Below are 16,054 nucleotides of genomic sequence, written 5' to 3' on the forward strand. Positions count from 1 at the left end.
GTTGGCACCTTTAGGCTGCGTCCCCGCTCACGCTGTGCGTGCGGGGACACCCGCGCTCAAGTAAACCAAAAACCTATACTTCCCCGCGCGCTCAACTACCCGCAATGCCCCTCCCGCACGTACATGCAGGAGACCCGGCTCAGCGTCAGCGGGGACGGTGGTTACAGAGGCCAATTCCAATTCAACATTGGCTGAATTGGCCTCTGTAACTCACTAACCTTGGCTTCGGGCGACGCATCGCCATGGCAATGCGGCGTCAAATGACGTGACATGACCCCGTGGCGTCATCTGACGCCTGAACAAATGGTAAGGGGGACACCAAGCAGTGGGGGACAGCAGGCAGGGGGGGCGCAGCGCCCAAAACGTTTTTGCACCCCTGGCTTGTGCCATACCTTGTTCAGGAGGATAGGAGAAGTATCCCAACCAAATGTCAGGGAGTCCCGATCAGCACGTGAAGGTAGACAACGCCCTGTTGGCTCCACTAGGGGGCAGAAACCATGTCTATGCCCAGGACATACATACATACAATTCAGGGTAGCCACAAGGATCCTGGACTGCCAGTGCGTGTAATTAAATAAATGCAAACCTTGTGAAGTTTGGCAGAATTTATTTTTTTCAAACATTAAAAAAAAAAAAAAAATTTTTAATAATAATAATAAAACCTGTTGTATAGGTTTGCAAGCAGTTGTCCCCCAAAAATATCCTGATGCCCTCTTTGATAAAGCGCCATTCGGCGTGAAATGCGTCAGAGGACCCTGTCTGTATTTTTTGCCATTATGCATATTCAATAAAGCATTTTTTATTTTTAAGTAGCCTCCAGCCCTATTTTCATGCAGTGCTCAGCTATTTCCTGCATTCTCATATTTCAGAGTATAGATAAGCAAATAAAGCAAGGTGGAATAGATGAAAAAAATAAAAACGTGTAGAGTCAAGCGAAGTGACATATTATACAAGGGTGAATGTCTAAGGGAAATGGAGAGCCAAACTATCCCTCTAGTTTATTACTTTTTGCCGTTCTAGATTAAAATATGAACGAGAACTAAAATAAATAAATACAGAAGATCACCACCACCAAACCTCTGCATCAACAGAACACAATAACAACAAGATAGAAAAGGGGAGAGACAGAGAGACAGAGAGACAGAGAGACAGAGAGACAGAGAGACAGAGAGACAGAGAGACAGGAATTTGAACGGATATGTGACGGACCATTCACATAGCATCAACCTCACCAGTCTCTTTCGATTCTTCAAATGTCCTTTCCGTGAGGATACACACAACTATAGTATAGGAGCTCCACTCAAAGTTTAAATACATATGGACAAATTAGGAGTGGAGCCTGCACAGGACAGCGGGGGGCCCTCTTCCATTCTTCCATGCCACTTATTATTCAAGCAACTGAAATACACGATTTCTTGGTGTACATGCGCAAAGCAATATCCCGGACATTTCAGAATTTATTTTAGTATATGCATAGGTGTCTTTGTCACTAATAATTTGGAATAACTTTCTTTAGTACTAATAAATATTCGACAAAAACGTTATAGCGGGTAAACAATGTGATAAAAACCCTCCATAGTACAAAGATGACAAGAAACCCATTAGTGCAGACAAGGATTCAGGGTAATGACATGTAAATGAGCAGGCTGATTGTGTCACTTTGATTTTCCAATGGGCTTCCCGAATTTGCACTTCCCGCACAAGCATGGAAAGTAGCAGAAAAAATAAATCTCTGGGAATGATCCATGTTCCAACTGGATAGGAAGCAAATAAAGCCACGATGGCGTGTCATTACCCAGAAGCCTCATATGCAGCTTAAAGCAGTTGGGGTTAATGCCAAAAAGGCAAAATAACACATTTGGGTCACAAACATCCAAAAGCAGAATACAGTATTAATGGCCCTATAATGTAAACTGCTATTTAGCAGACTTAAAAGAAGGCGGGCAATGTAACAACGCAATGCAAAAAGCCAGCAGGATGTTAGGTTTATATGGAGAAATAACCACTTTATAGATCTAAACTAGAGTCATTTGTTCAGTTCTAGAGACCATATCACTGGAAGGACGTAAATAAATTGGAGATTGCACAAAAAAAAGGCTACTGATGGTCTATGACTGAGGTGGGCAACCCTTGTCGCCAATCTCCACAAGTGGCGAATTGGCCATGAAAGTGTGGCGAATGAGTTTGCCAGCTCCCACAGTAAAATAAACTTTTTCCTGACGGCGTGTGCTGGTTTCCGCTTTCTGAATGAGTCAACGAAGTGAAGCCGCAGCAGGTGATAGTGCTGAGGCGAGTGAAGCAGCAGCAGCAGGTGATAGTGCTGAGGTCAGTGAAGCAGCAGCAGGTGATAGTGCTGAGGCGAGTGAAGCAGCAGCAGCAGGTGATAGTGCTGAGGTGAGTGAAGCAGCAGCAGGTGATAGTGCTGAGGTGAGTGAAGCAGCAGCAGCAGGTGATAGTGCTGAGGTCAGTGAAGCAGCAGCAGGTGATAGTGCTGAGGCGAGTGAAGCAGCAGCAGCAGGTGATAGTGCTGAGGTCAGTGAAGCAGCAGCAGGTGATAGTGCTGAGGCGAGTGAAGCAGCAGCAGCAGGTGATAGTGCTGAGGTGAGTGAAGCAGCAGCAGGTGATAGTGCTGAGGTGAGTGAAGCAGCAACGGGTGATAGTGCAGAGGTCAGTGATGCAGCAGCAGGTGATAGTGCTGAGGTGAGTAACGCAGAAGCAGGTGATAGTGCTGGAGGTGAGTGCAGCAGACGACTAGTGTGCGTTTTAAATGTTCGATTGAGCAACCTAATTTCTCAATTTTTGCATGGTGAGCCAATTTTCACTTCTCATTCGCCACACCTGTGGCTACATTGAAAAATAAGTTGCTCACCTCTGGTCTATAATCTACAGCAGGAGTGCGCAAACTTCCTGCACTGCACCCCTCTGCCTGTTCTCCCCCTGGGTCGCGCCTCCCCTTAAATTTAATGCAGCATCAAAGGATCCCGCGTCACCATGGTGAAGAGCGTCAAATGCCATCACATGACCCCGCGGCATTATTTGATGATCGTCGCAATATGTCATTTGTATATGTAAAACGCGACAATGTATAATTCTATATTCTTACTTAAGATGGCAATTGTTTGCTGTTCCTGTTATAAATCTGTAAAAAAAAAAATCCTGAGTGTGTGCCTAACATAATGGCTGCCTTTCAGTTTCAATCAATTCTTCCGTCAATATAACTCAGCAACTACAATGTATTCTTATATTACTAAGGTTACATTATCTATGGGTTCCAATTTACAGCTCAAACTGCTGGGAATATTGGCAACAAATTATCACAAACAGGAAAGTGATCTTTCACTGTTGGGAAGGTGGGCTAAACCTGCTATAGAAATCAAAAGATGCTTTAAAACTCATTCAAAATTGCATTAAGAGCTGAATAAAATTAAAAATGTAAAAAAAAAAAAAACACTATTATCCAATACTACAGAACAGATTTATTTAAAAAAACAAACAAAAAAAACATACGATTCCACGTTTTGCTGCTTAAATATGTACAGCTTAGAGGAATAGGGGGGATATGATTGTTGAACCCTTTTATATAGTGAAATATTTCAAATTACAGGAGGGAACTATATTCCAAAAAAAAGAAAAGGTAGAACAAGAGGCCAGTCTCTGAAGCTGGAGGGCGGCAAGCGAAAGGGAAAGGTGAGCTAGTATTTCTCCACATAAAGGGTAGTAGATTCATGGAATAGCCTCCCAACAGATGTGATGGGGGCAAATACAGCAGGGCAGGGGTTCTCAACTCGGTAGGGGATAGACAAAGTTATCTTAAACATGAAAGCAAAGGATCAAACCACGGGTCTGAGGTTTTACAGTAAACGGAAAACTGGGAAGACACGGTGGGCAAAGTGATTCTTATCGGCCGTCCAATTCTGGTTCTAGGCTGCGAGGGATAACAGCCACATGCTACCGCCACAGGTAAATATTAGGAGCCTGGGAGTCACGGGAGCTGAATATAGCAGGGGGCAGAGGTTAACAAAAGAAACTGTACAAGAGGGACTGCTGCTTTACCCAACAAGACAAGTGGGTGAAGTAAGTTTGGGGGATATGTTAAATGCTTCAAAATGTACAAATGAGTGTCTTGTTCTGACCTTTAATTCGTAACTCGCCTAACAGGTACCTCCTTACTCATTGAGTTGCAAACCTGTTTCACATCAGCTTATTTGTATATCATTTTTATTCCCCATTATATGACAGATGTGGGCACCTTCTGAAAACCAGTAACAAGGAGAGATATTAAATGAGTAATTCGAAGATTTGCAACAACAACAAATAAATACTAATAACTACCCACAGCAACATGATGAGAGAAATGGTTTTAAACAGCCATGAAAATAAAACGGATCCAACCGCGTAACCGGGACACACAAGTATGGGTGAATAATGAAAAAGCTTCATGCAGCTAGTTGCCTGAGAAATCTCCTGTTTAGAATAGTTTGCGAGACTTTGGTGCGCAACCCTTAAGGAATTTGCACTTCATAAAGGCTAGTAGGACCTGCACATGTCAAGACATGTCACATGCAGACATTGTTGCAGTATTCTGGAACGAAGCAGCAATACATGGGACTTGCAAGTTAATCCATTTCCCCCCACCACCATACCTCCACATTAGGCCTCGGATATAGTAGGCGCAGGCACGAGAAGCGATCCATGTGCCTGTAGGATTCCTATGACGTGCGCAACGGGAAGGCGGGGCAATGACATCACGTGAGCAGTTCGCCCTCATTGGCTGAACCTCGCATGTGACCCAGCAGTCACGCGACAAATAAAAAAAATGAAAAAAGGCTTCAAAAAGATACCTAACTATTAAACGGTTTTGTTGTAGCCACACTTAACTTTGGCTTGCGCCAACTCCCTCATTCCACTCATCTACACGCCTGTAGGTTTCACAACTTCAGAATACACGATGAAAAACTGTCGTTTTAACAACTCTAGGACGCCTGCAAGAGATATTTTACAAGCATACTGCTTTTAGGACTGTATGTATTCAATGGTTTGAGCAGCTCTTCAGTTAAGAGACAAAAGAGCTGAATTTAAGAGACTCTTGGGTATGGTACCCAATTGTGAATCGTCCTAAGCCCTAAAACTATAGAACCACCGTATTCTTACCTCATGTGCATATGATCTCTTAACCTGATAAAAAGGGCCATTTATGAAATACTGTGCGACTCGGCATTGTGCTTTTTGGTCCTCAACATGAAAAGATATTAAACATACAGTACCTTAAAACAAAGGGTAGAAATGTTGGACATTGAGCTCTCGGTTATTCTGGAAATACAGCACAGGTTTCTAGGTGGGACTGTGACTTTCTAAGCAGCACCCTATGGCTTTTTATACAGTGCGACTGTGGTTTGCAGGGCTCTATATCAACATTTTTCAAGCTCCTCTGAGCCTGTGTGCCCAATGAAGCAGCCGACCTACAATAAAAATGTATAAGCTTATCTGTGTAATTGGCATCTTTAGGCTGCGCTTATAGTGCAGCGACGGCGACAGCGACGTTGCATCAAAACAAATGTACTGACGCCGTCGCGTGCGCTTATAGTAGGCGCAACGGCTTGGTCGCGATCGCTGGGAGTCTCAAATTGATTTTTCCAGCAACCGCAGCCTGAAGTCACCGTCGCCGGCACTGTAAGTGCAGCCTTAGGCCTCGGCCAGGCTCCCCGCTGGCGCGCTGAGGCTCAGAGAAAGCAGGTGCTTTCCCTGGCCTTGCGGTTGCTTGCCCTGCGCGCCGTCAGGGGGCGGGCCGGTGGTGGGCCAGTGGCGTCACGGAGCTGGTTCGCCCTCATTGGGCGAACCGCTCACATGACCGGCCTGTCGCGCCGGCAAGCAGGGGAATTTTAAAATCTGCTAAGACCTACGCTTCCGCGCGCTTGCGGAAGCGTAGGCGAGACCCTACTAAAGCCGCTCTAATTGCGGCTGTAGGGGCTCAGTGCTGAGCGGGAGCGCGCGTCAGCACGCTTCAGCAAGCAGTTAACATGGCCAAGGCCTTAGGCTAAGGCCCTGCTGCACGCGCCCGCACGGCCGCCTTGCTTGCCGCGTGCAATTCACTGCACCGCGATCTGCAGTGATTTTTTTCCGGCGCGGGGGGGATGCCGTGGCCAAAATGGGTGGGGGGCGCGGCCATGATGTGAGGGGGCGGGACAATCCCACAGCATAGCGCTGCAGCCCCTCAGCTCCGCTGCAGCCCCTCAGCTCCGCTGCAGCCCCTCAGCTCCGCTGCAGCCCCATAGCCCCTGCAATTGACCGCTCCCTGCGGGAGCTGGGGGTGTGGTTTGAGCGGAGGGCTCTCGTGCTGTCCCCCCCCTCACCTGTCAGTCCCTCTCCCCCCTCCCGGAGCAGGGGCAGTCTGCGAAACGGGCACCAGAGGAGTGGGGGGGCGCTATGCACGGCTGCACAGACAGCGTAGCCGCCTCCCTTCCCTCATTGGCTGACTGCTGCACCACGTGACGCGTCAGCTCTTCAGATCACCAGAAGCTTGCAGCATCGGCCGGCTGACGCGTCACAGCACGCAGTCAACCATGTCTGAAGGAGCCAGCGGGGACCTCCAGACTGGAGGAAATGAGCTGGTGGCCCGGGGCCGCGTGCGCCACCGGACGCAGCGGGACCAAAGCCTTAGAAAGGTTCAATAACCCTAAAGTAACTATTTTATTTTCTTGTTAAAAATGTATAGGTTTTGCTTCAATGTTTATTTGTGACTAATTAATTGCGCACAAAGAGCAGAATAGGAACAACAACTGACCTCTGGCTTTGTGGGCCAACCTTAAAATAGTTCCTATAGACATTGGTCAAATAAACCATCTTGTTTATTCATCTCAGGGCTACTAAAACATACCGTATTTTGTTTGTGGACTCTCGATTTCATCACCAAAAGACATTAACAAAACATTTACCAGAGACATGTTTAAAAAGTATTATTTTTTTGTTAAATACTTAAACTTGTATTTTTTTGTTTTTTTAAACTCCTCTGACAAAAGGGGCTAATGTTTTCACTATCTTTGGCCCCTTTGGCAGAAGGAAATCCAGACCCGTGTAAACATTGAAACCTTTAATCTAGAGTGGGTTATACAGGCCTTGTGTCGCTTTTCCCAACCAGTAGTTTTCAACAGCATTGGAACTGGTGGGGTCCTCTGGAAATGTCCCGCGTTATTTTTAGGTCCAGGGTCCCGAGATAGTCACAGGTTTAGTTGCCATTGTTCTCCTCCCCTTCCGGGAATTCAATATGGCCGCAAAGTGTGGCGGCTCCCATAGGCAATTAGATAACGCAATGCTATCCATTGCAGCTTCCTATTGGACGACTGTTTAAATGTCCCGATAGAAGCCAAATAACTAAATGAAGCAGCTACGGAACAAGGGGCCCCCCAGATTTAAACACAAAAGCCGTACAACACCGGTGGTTCGTCCACTTCCAATGCGGCCATTGACACTCATTAAGACAACAGAGGTTGCTATGGTAACAACTGATATCGATAAAATAAAGAATCACTGTTTCTTCGGGAGAATGCTGATTTAATGCTTTTTCACCTCCCATTAACCCAGAATGCAATGCATCAAGCACAAAACAACTCCAAAGTAAACAAATGGCCACGGCCAGTAAATGGTCTTTGTATGGATTTGAGACAGAGGAGCTTTTGACAATACCGATACTGCAGATCGCAGCGAGATTGCTGGAAAACCGCCATTCAAGTTAGGTGCAATATTAAATGAATACAGCCCTAACAAATGATACCTTCTTTAGAGACAGATGTGCCAGGAACTTATTGAAAAACACAATATTTTCAGGAAGCACCAGCAATGAATAGGTTAAAGGTTGAAGTCCAAAATATGCATGCAGAGTAGATAGGAGGTAGCAGGACATGTCAGAAAAGAGCCACCAATTTGCACAGTCATTTACTAGGAAGAACTCTTACTTAGGTAATCTGCGTCAATGTATCATCTAATCTAGTATAAGCACCTGCTACACTGGTGTCCGTATCGAGGAAGAAGAGGTTTGGGTGATGAAGAGCTTGATGTTTGTTGCCAGTATGTCCCGGATATCTCAGTTGTGTAAAGTAAGATATTTGTATGTGTCACTAATATTCTTGTGCAAAGTGTCCCCTGATGTTGTTATCGTTAACACGTACCCCTCCAGTGCCACAGTGAGGTTGCCATGTTCCCGGTGTAAAAAGATGGAGGGAACAGGCTAACATCTGATACATCAATTGCTCAGGGAATGTGGAAAAGAGGCGCTTGTGTGCATCCCTGGTGTTTCAGTTGTGTGGGAAAAGACGTGTATGTGTGCCTTTGTGTACCACTGATGTTCCAGAGTACATGTCCCACATGCCTCTTCATGAGTATATTTCAGTCCCAGATGTAGGTTTGTTGAATGGGTGACAGGCTCCTATGTCCAGATTCATCACAGCTGGTAGTGTTTGCATCCTGTGTTGCTGGTGTTGTGTGTTTACTTTGTGCTTTGGGACCTCTCTGTCAGATGAGCTGTCCCTTTGACAGAGGCAATGTCTGTGTGTGTGTGTATACACACACTCACGTGTGTAAATGTACACAAGTATAGACAGATACTTTATACAATATAAATATATAAATACATACACACACACAATGTGTGCACAGATACATGCATATGGTATCGTGTGTGTGTGTGTGTGTGTGTGTGTGTGTGTGTGTGTGTGTGTGTGTGTGTGTGTGTGTGTGTGTGTGTGTATGTATGTATATATATATATATATATATATTATACACACACACACAGTTGTCGGGCAGTATTTGTCCCCTCTCGCCTCCGACGCCGCCGCACTCACCCGAGTTCTGGTCCCGGGGCCACAGGTAATATGTGGCTGGGATGACGATCAGCCCAACGAAGGAGGTTAGGAAGTAGAAGAACGTGTTGCCGCTATGATCGTACTGGAACTGCTGCCCGGCCATGGCTGCCCCTGCACCGCCACCTCACCGGGAGAGCCCCGGAACCCGTGCGCGTCCCACCTGTGACGCACTCACCGCGCGACACCCGCCGACCGTCGGCCGAACCCGGCACAGGCCCCACCCCCGCCGCCTCCTCCTGTGAGACACGCCCACACCTCGCGTCATCGCGACGGCGCGCGCAGAGCCTCGCGAGAGCGCGAGCGGACCTGGGAGACGTGTTCATTGTGTGAGCGCGTCATCACGGAATGAAGAGAAGGGAGTGACGTAACTGACCGGCTCTGGAACCTTAATGGCTGATAGTGCAAGTTTCTGGACCACGGTTACAATCAAGTGTAAAGTTGCATGAAGTAGTGGTCCTGAGAGCCGGGAGATGTCCTGTAAATAGGGAAAAGGCCTATATACAGTAGTTTTCTTTCTGTTCAATAGTTTTGTCTTTTTCACACCAGGGTATAAACCTTCTACAGCATAGTTTCTTACAATCACTAAATCCAGTGCTTTCTTTTACATAGAGCAGTGTTTATCAATAGGGGTGCCCCACGCATCCCCTAAAGGATTTCCAGCAAGTTTCAGGTCAATTATGATTTTTGTTTCTTTATTGTGAATTTAATGAAATAAAGTTGGATTTAATTAGAGAATTATTTAAGATGTTACAAACTACCCTTGTGGCAATGTCTGATAGGCTCTCACAGACATTAGAATCACCTGTCTATGCCATTTTTTTTATTGTAATTGTTTATTATTATCAGATGTTTCTGATCGTTAAGGAGGGGTATAAATACTATGTTTGTTACCCTTTATACTCCTTGAGAAAGCGCCTTACGGGCGTGAAACGCGTGGGAGGAGAGTCTTTGTTTGTATATGTGTTACTTGTTTTTTTAGTATGTAACATTACACTTGTAACGGTTTTTCTGGCCCGGCCTGACCCACCCAATCTCACATTGGCCCCTGTGGTCTAACCGGTCCCCATTACAGTGTGATAGTGTCTGGTGGTGCACCTGTTGGCAACAGGACTCCTGAGTCTCCCGCATGATGGTGTGTGGGGAGAACCCGTCCAGACAGGCAGCTGAGGTAGTGTGCTGAGTCCTACCTAGTTCCAGTGCAGCGCCTCCACCTCATCAGGGTCCCTTCGGTCACTTGGGGATGGTCCTGACGAGGAACTCCTCGGTGGTGCTCCTCCCTGTACATTCACTCCACACATGTACACGAGAGGGTTTTTGATTGAGAACATCTTTATTGCCTGAGTGGGCTAGCTGCCCCACACAGTAGATTTTCTAGCCACTCATATTCAGTCAGTGCTCCCCTTTGAAAAGTGTAGTTCTCCTTAAATAGGGATTCCCTATCCCCGCAGGGATCTCTGCCCTGTGCCAGGTCCCTGGACACAGTCTTCTCTTCAGCTACTATAACATAACCATCTGCTAGAACTTGACTCAGATAGAACACAGAACTACCCAGAACTCAGATAGAACGCAGAACTCTTTTAGACACAGTGCTGTGCCTTATGTACACTCTGGAAGCTGACACACCTCTGACATCACTAACTATGGAATCAGAGCATGTGACCACTCCCATCCATACACAGGGCACCCCACCAGGGTGTGAGGGCAAACCTCCATAATTACTGCTGGCATGCCCACAACTTACCAGGCCTTACTGTCAGCAGGAGAGATGACTGTAGCCATTTTACATGACCGCTACACACTTTTTTTTATTTTTGTATCAAACCCGGTGATATTTCATTTTTCAGGGGCTTGCAGTCCCACCAATCTTTTTGCTGTTTCATTGCATCACTTTCCAATTGGAACGACGCCTGGAGGCACTACGATCCATTGCTACACAGTACATCTGTACTGCGCATGAGCGGTTGAAGACACGCCAGCAGGACCAGATACGGTACACCACGGGTGCAGCTGAAGCACCCTACCGTTAGGCATCGGGGAGGAACTTCCAAATCGGGCTGTCCCTCTGAGGTAATACAGCCCTCCTTTGGTACAGCCCGTAGCAGGCCCAAACCCAGGGACTTGACCACAGACATTAATAAGCCTAAGGCCATACCCCCTGCTACCATTGCTCATGCCCAAGCCCTTGCAGGGCCCAAGAATACCACCCCAGGGGTCCGGGACCGCAAGAAGGTCCTGTAACCATCCCAGGACTGGAGGGATTGGATGGACTCTGAGGAGGTGTCTGACGGGGAGATACCTGCCTCTGGTAGGATCTCTGTAAGGGGATCTACTACATCCTTTAGGGTGGGATCTGACCACTCTATGTCCGGTAGGTTGCAGACATCCAGGGAGTCATCTAGGATGGACACAGAGGTTGATGCCTCATGTTCTATTACTCCTGTAGGACAGGTACTTAAATGGTGGGACCCCATGTTTTAGGGCTATGCACCCACTATGGACCGTACACGGTTCCTATTGATAGATGGGAATACGGTGGGTCATTGGTGGGAGGAGGGAGAGTTCTCTCCATAGGAGCGAGGAGTGAGACCTTACCCAAGACTCTACTAGGGAGGTAAGGATTGCCTCAGGTGGCCGTGGACTGGTGTGGCCAGAGAACATCCTGAGGGTGAAGCCCCAAAGAAGTGTGTATTCTGTGTATGCTGTGCCTGCTGCAGAATAAAGTGTTCCTGTGTTCAATTATACTCCTGCTTGAGTCTGCAATCTATCAGGGGGAGTGGGGTGAGTTCTCCTGCAGGGATCGCCTTCACATCTGCTGGAGCCTGCAAGAGATGGAGGCGCTGTACCTAAAGAGATACAAAACGGTAATGTACCCCAGAAGCCAGTCCAGATGCCCCCAATACCATCGGCGGACAACTCGGCATTCTGTGAGCCAACAGGTAGCATGCACCATACACCATGTAATGGCAGAATCTCCCAGAGGGTGGGGGAAACACCGTTACACATATCCTTTTTGGTTCATCCTACTGGTTGTTTTTCCTCTCCCCTATACTGCCTTTTCACTGTGATTCCTGCAAATCGGCACCACTTTTATATCTTCACAGGATCGTGTATGATTATGCCTTCAGTTAACCTGATTATATTTATTCACTATTGAAACATGGCTAACCCATAAAACCCCTGATGCAAATATTGCCATTCAGGGATACTCAATTTTTAGGAGAGATAGGTCAAAGAGAGGAGGAGGGGTGTTATTTTATATTGCAGACACATTACAATTTACACTGTTAAATTGCCCCCCAAGCCCACGCTCTTTTGAAATTCTAGTTGGCAAAATCTGCCTCCCCTTTTCTAAGCCCATCTTGCTCGCTGGCATCTACCGCCCCCCCTAAAGCCACTCTACAATCCCTGGCTGATATCACCCAGTTTCTTGGCTCCATTTCCTCTCTGAACGAGAAGCGTGAGCTGCTAGTTCTAGGGGATTTCAACTTCAATTGGCTTGACCCTAAAAACCATAAAATCCAGACACAACTCAAGTCACTTAACCTATCTCAACTCATTTCCCAACCCACACGGACAAACCTGAAATCGCATAACCATTCCTTGCTAGACTGGATTCTCTCCTCAAACCCCAGCAGAATCCAATCCTCTGGCATCCTTCCGGACATTTTCAGTGACCATGCAATAGTGTACTGTGTAAGGAAAATTAAAACGCCCCATTCAAGCCCTAAAGTTCTCCTCACTAGAACATTTAAAAACTTTAACCCACAACAGTTTCTGGATGACCTTACCAACTGCCCATGGCACAGAATCGATTTAATTCCCGACCCTGATTCTGCACTCGACTATTTCCAATCCGAGTTCTTAAAACGCTGCGATACCCATGCTCCACTACGCAAAATAAGGGTACGGGGGGCCCATCTTCCATGGGTTACAACTGACCTTATTGCACTCTACCAGCTCAGGGATACCTGGTGGAAAACTACCAAGGATCTCAATCAATACAGATGCTTGCGGAACATGTGCACAAGGCACGCAAAAGCACAATATTACTCTGACAATCTCCACCAAAATACATCAAACCCAGCTAACTTCTGGAAGGTTATCAACAATATATTCCAGCCTCCTAACCATCAACAACCAAGTAATATCACTAAGGGGGATATTACTCTGACAAACCCCACTGACATTGCAAATGCATTCAATGATTACTTTGTGGGGTGTGCCACTAACTTATTAGCGAAACGCAGCCCAAACCACAAACCTGAATCTCATCCTGGGAGTGCCCACATAGCCCCACCCCCTCCCAACACCGCCCACGATTTTCAATTTGGCCCAGTATCTGAAGAGGAGATTACACAAGCGCTCCTCAAACTAAAACTAAGCAGCCAATGCGGACCTGACTTACTACAATCTAGGTTCCTACGACTTGGTGCCCCAGCCATTGCCAAACTAATTGCTTCCATAGTCAACTCTATCCTGTCTGCAGGCCATATCCCTAAGACCTGGAAAACTGCCAGAGTTGTCCCAATCTTCAAAAGTGGGGACAAAAACACTGTCTCAAACTACAGACCAATCTCCCTTCTCCCAATACTATCCAAAGTCATGGAAAAATGTGTCCACTCCCAATTAAACGACTACTACACCAAGACAAATTTCCCTAGCCAATACCAATCTGGGTTTCGTCCCAAACACTCCACCATAACTACCCTGCTAAAAGTTTGCAATGAAATCCAGTGTGGAATGGAACGGGGACAACTCACTGGTGCAGTATTCCTAGATTTTGCAAAGACTTTTTATACAGTTGATCATGCTATCCTGCTTAACAAACTCCAGAGCTCTGGAATAGGGAAGCATGATTTAAACTGGTTTCAGTCCTACCTATCAGGAATATCCCAACATGTGTCCATCTCAGGCTCTAACTCCAACCCCCTGGATATCACCTGTGGTGTCCCGCAAGGCTCTGTTCTGGGGCCCCTACTCTTCTCAGTGTTCATTAATGATCTTCCCACAGCTTGTAAGGAAGCCTCATTACACATGTATGCAGATGACACAATCCTATATGCACACAGCCACAGCCTCTCTGACCTTCAACACATACTTCAGTCTGACTTTTTCAGACTCGAAAACTGGATTTCCCAAAACAAACTGTTTTTAAACACTGACAAGACTGTAACAATGGTATTTGGGACCAAGACTAAATTTGTAAAGCTTCCAGCGACTGAGCTCCATATTAGAACCAACACTAACACCACCCTAACTCCTGTTACCAGTTTTAAATACCTGGGCTTATGGTTTGACTCCCACTTAACATTCGGGATGCACATTGATACCCTGACAACCAAAACCTATGCCAAACTAGGGGTACTTTACAGGAACAAATCCTCCCTAAGTCTCCTGGTCAGAAAGCGTATTGCACAGCAGATGCTAATGCTAATTATTGACTATGGAGACATAGTATATGGCACGGCACCTAAAACCCACCTTAGCAAACTTGACACCCTCTACAATTCAATTTGTCGTTTTGTTCTCCAATGCAACTACAACACACATCACTGCGAAATGCTCAAAGAACTAGATTGGTCATCACTAGAGTCTAGGCGCAAAGTTCACCTTTCCTGTCTTGCCTTTAAATTCTTTATGGGCAAGCTATCCAGCTACCTGATCAAGCTCCTCACCCCTACCACATGTAGCACCTATCATCTGAGATCTGACTCCAAAAGACTGTTCATGGTCCCAAGGCTCAACAAAGTATCCGGCCATTCCTCCTCTTACCGTGCACCACAAAACTGGAACAACCTACCAGAGACTCTCACATCCACCACCAGTTTAAGTTCTTTCAAATCTAAGGCTGTCTCACACTTTAATCTGGTCTGTAAACTGCTACATACGCCCATAACATATATTTTCTTTAACTGTGCATGCAATGTCTTGTATATAATGTATACCCTGTTCATTTATGTAACTGTATTTGTAACCATGTATTATTTGTCTTAACTCTGTGCCCAGGACATACTTGAAAACGAGAGGTAACTCTCAATGTATTACTTCCTGGTAAAATATTTTATAAATAAATAAAAATAAATAAATTATCTGTTTACTTTACACGTGTAAGTATCGGGGAGTTACCTCCGCTCGCTGCCGGGACTCCCGCCCTCCCCGCCGCCGGTGGGGACGCCGCTCCTTCGGGGACCACTCCTCAAACGGCGCGCGCACCCCTCTACAGGCTTTATGCCTCTTCCTCCGGCTTGTGTCCTCGCGCCGACGTCGGGGGCACGCGGCGTGTGTTCGACACGCACAGGTCCCGCCTCCACAGACCTTGTCAGGAATCATCATCCCACTTGATCCCTGCTCCGGAGTCACCAACCACGTCCCTCGCTGCTGACGCACCTCCACGCTGCAGGTTTCTCATTGGTTGCTCTCTCCTACTTATGCTGCCCCACTGGCAAATTGGCTGAGCATAATCCAATGTCTTGTCTGATCCTCTTGTTCGCAGCTCTCTGTTATTGACCCGGCTTGTTTTGGACTCCACTCTTCTCTAACCCGGACCCTGGCTAATAGTACCTGCAATGATCCGTACCTCTACAACCCAGACCCCGGCAAGTATATCGACTATCTGTACCTCTCCAACCCAGACCCGGCTACCTTGACCAATCTACACTCCAGACGTGCCCACGCGGCTATGGGTTGTGTTTATATCCATCCCCACCTCGGCCCTGCGGTCACGCATTGTTTGTGGTGAGCACAGCGTGACAACACGCCAGTCGTGGATTTAGATCCGCTCATTGAAGTATTGCAATTGAAAATAAGTATCAAATACAGAAAATTATAATGCATCTGATCTCAGATGCGGTATTAGAGTGTGTTGGGGTTCCCTATAATGCATCTGAGCTCAGACACTACTGGAGAGGGTTGGGGTTCCTTACAGCGCATCTGATCTCAGATGCGCTATTAGAGAGGGATGGGGGTATAAGGGTTCTTTCAGAATACTAAGATGGCTGGCGGACCAGGTCACTACCATGTCCCACCTAAGATGGCTGCTGGCAGGAAGACAGCCTCTCTTGGCCTCTCAATTGCCTGCATCAGCTACTGGGCTTTGAATAGCAGGCAGTTGCTCCCTGTCTTTGCTCATGCAAAGTACCCTGTGCCTTGTCCCTACCAAGCTCTGCCTTTGATCCTGTTTTTGCCTTGCCTGTGTTTG

At 46.7% G+C, this 16,054-nt stretch overlaps 1 protein-coding gene across 1 annotated transcript in view; it reads right to left on the reverse strand.

The window, feature by feature from the left end:
* The window catches only part of SEC63 (SEC63 protein translocation regulator), a 50,255-nt gene extending 41,157 nt beyond the window's left edge, over positions 1–9,098 (reverse strand). The window contains exon 1 of the mRNA XM_075597566.1: positions 8,836–9,098. Within this exon, the coding sequence (XP_075453681.1) occupies positions 8,836–8,959 (124 nt within the window). The 5' untranslated portion in view covers positions 8,960–9,098. The remainder of the gene's footprint in view (positions 1–8,835) is intronic.
* Between the last annotated feature and the right edge of the window lie 6,956 nt (positions 9,099–16,054).

This window comes from Ascaphus truei, chromosome 4 (genome assembly GCF_040206685.1).
Source record: "Ascaphus truei isolate aAscTru1 chromosome 4, aAscTru1.hap1, whole genome shotgun sequence".
Lineage (NCBI taxonomy): Eukaryota > Metazoa > Chordata > Amphibia > Anura > Ascaphidae > Ascaphus > Ascaphus truei.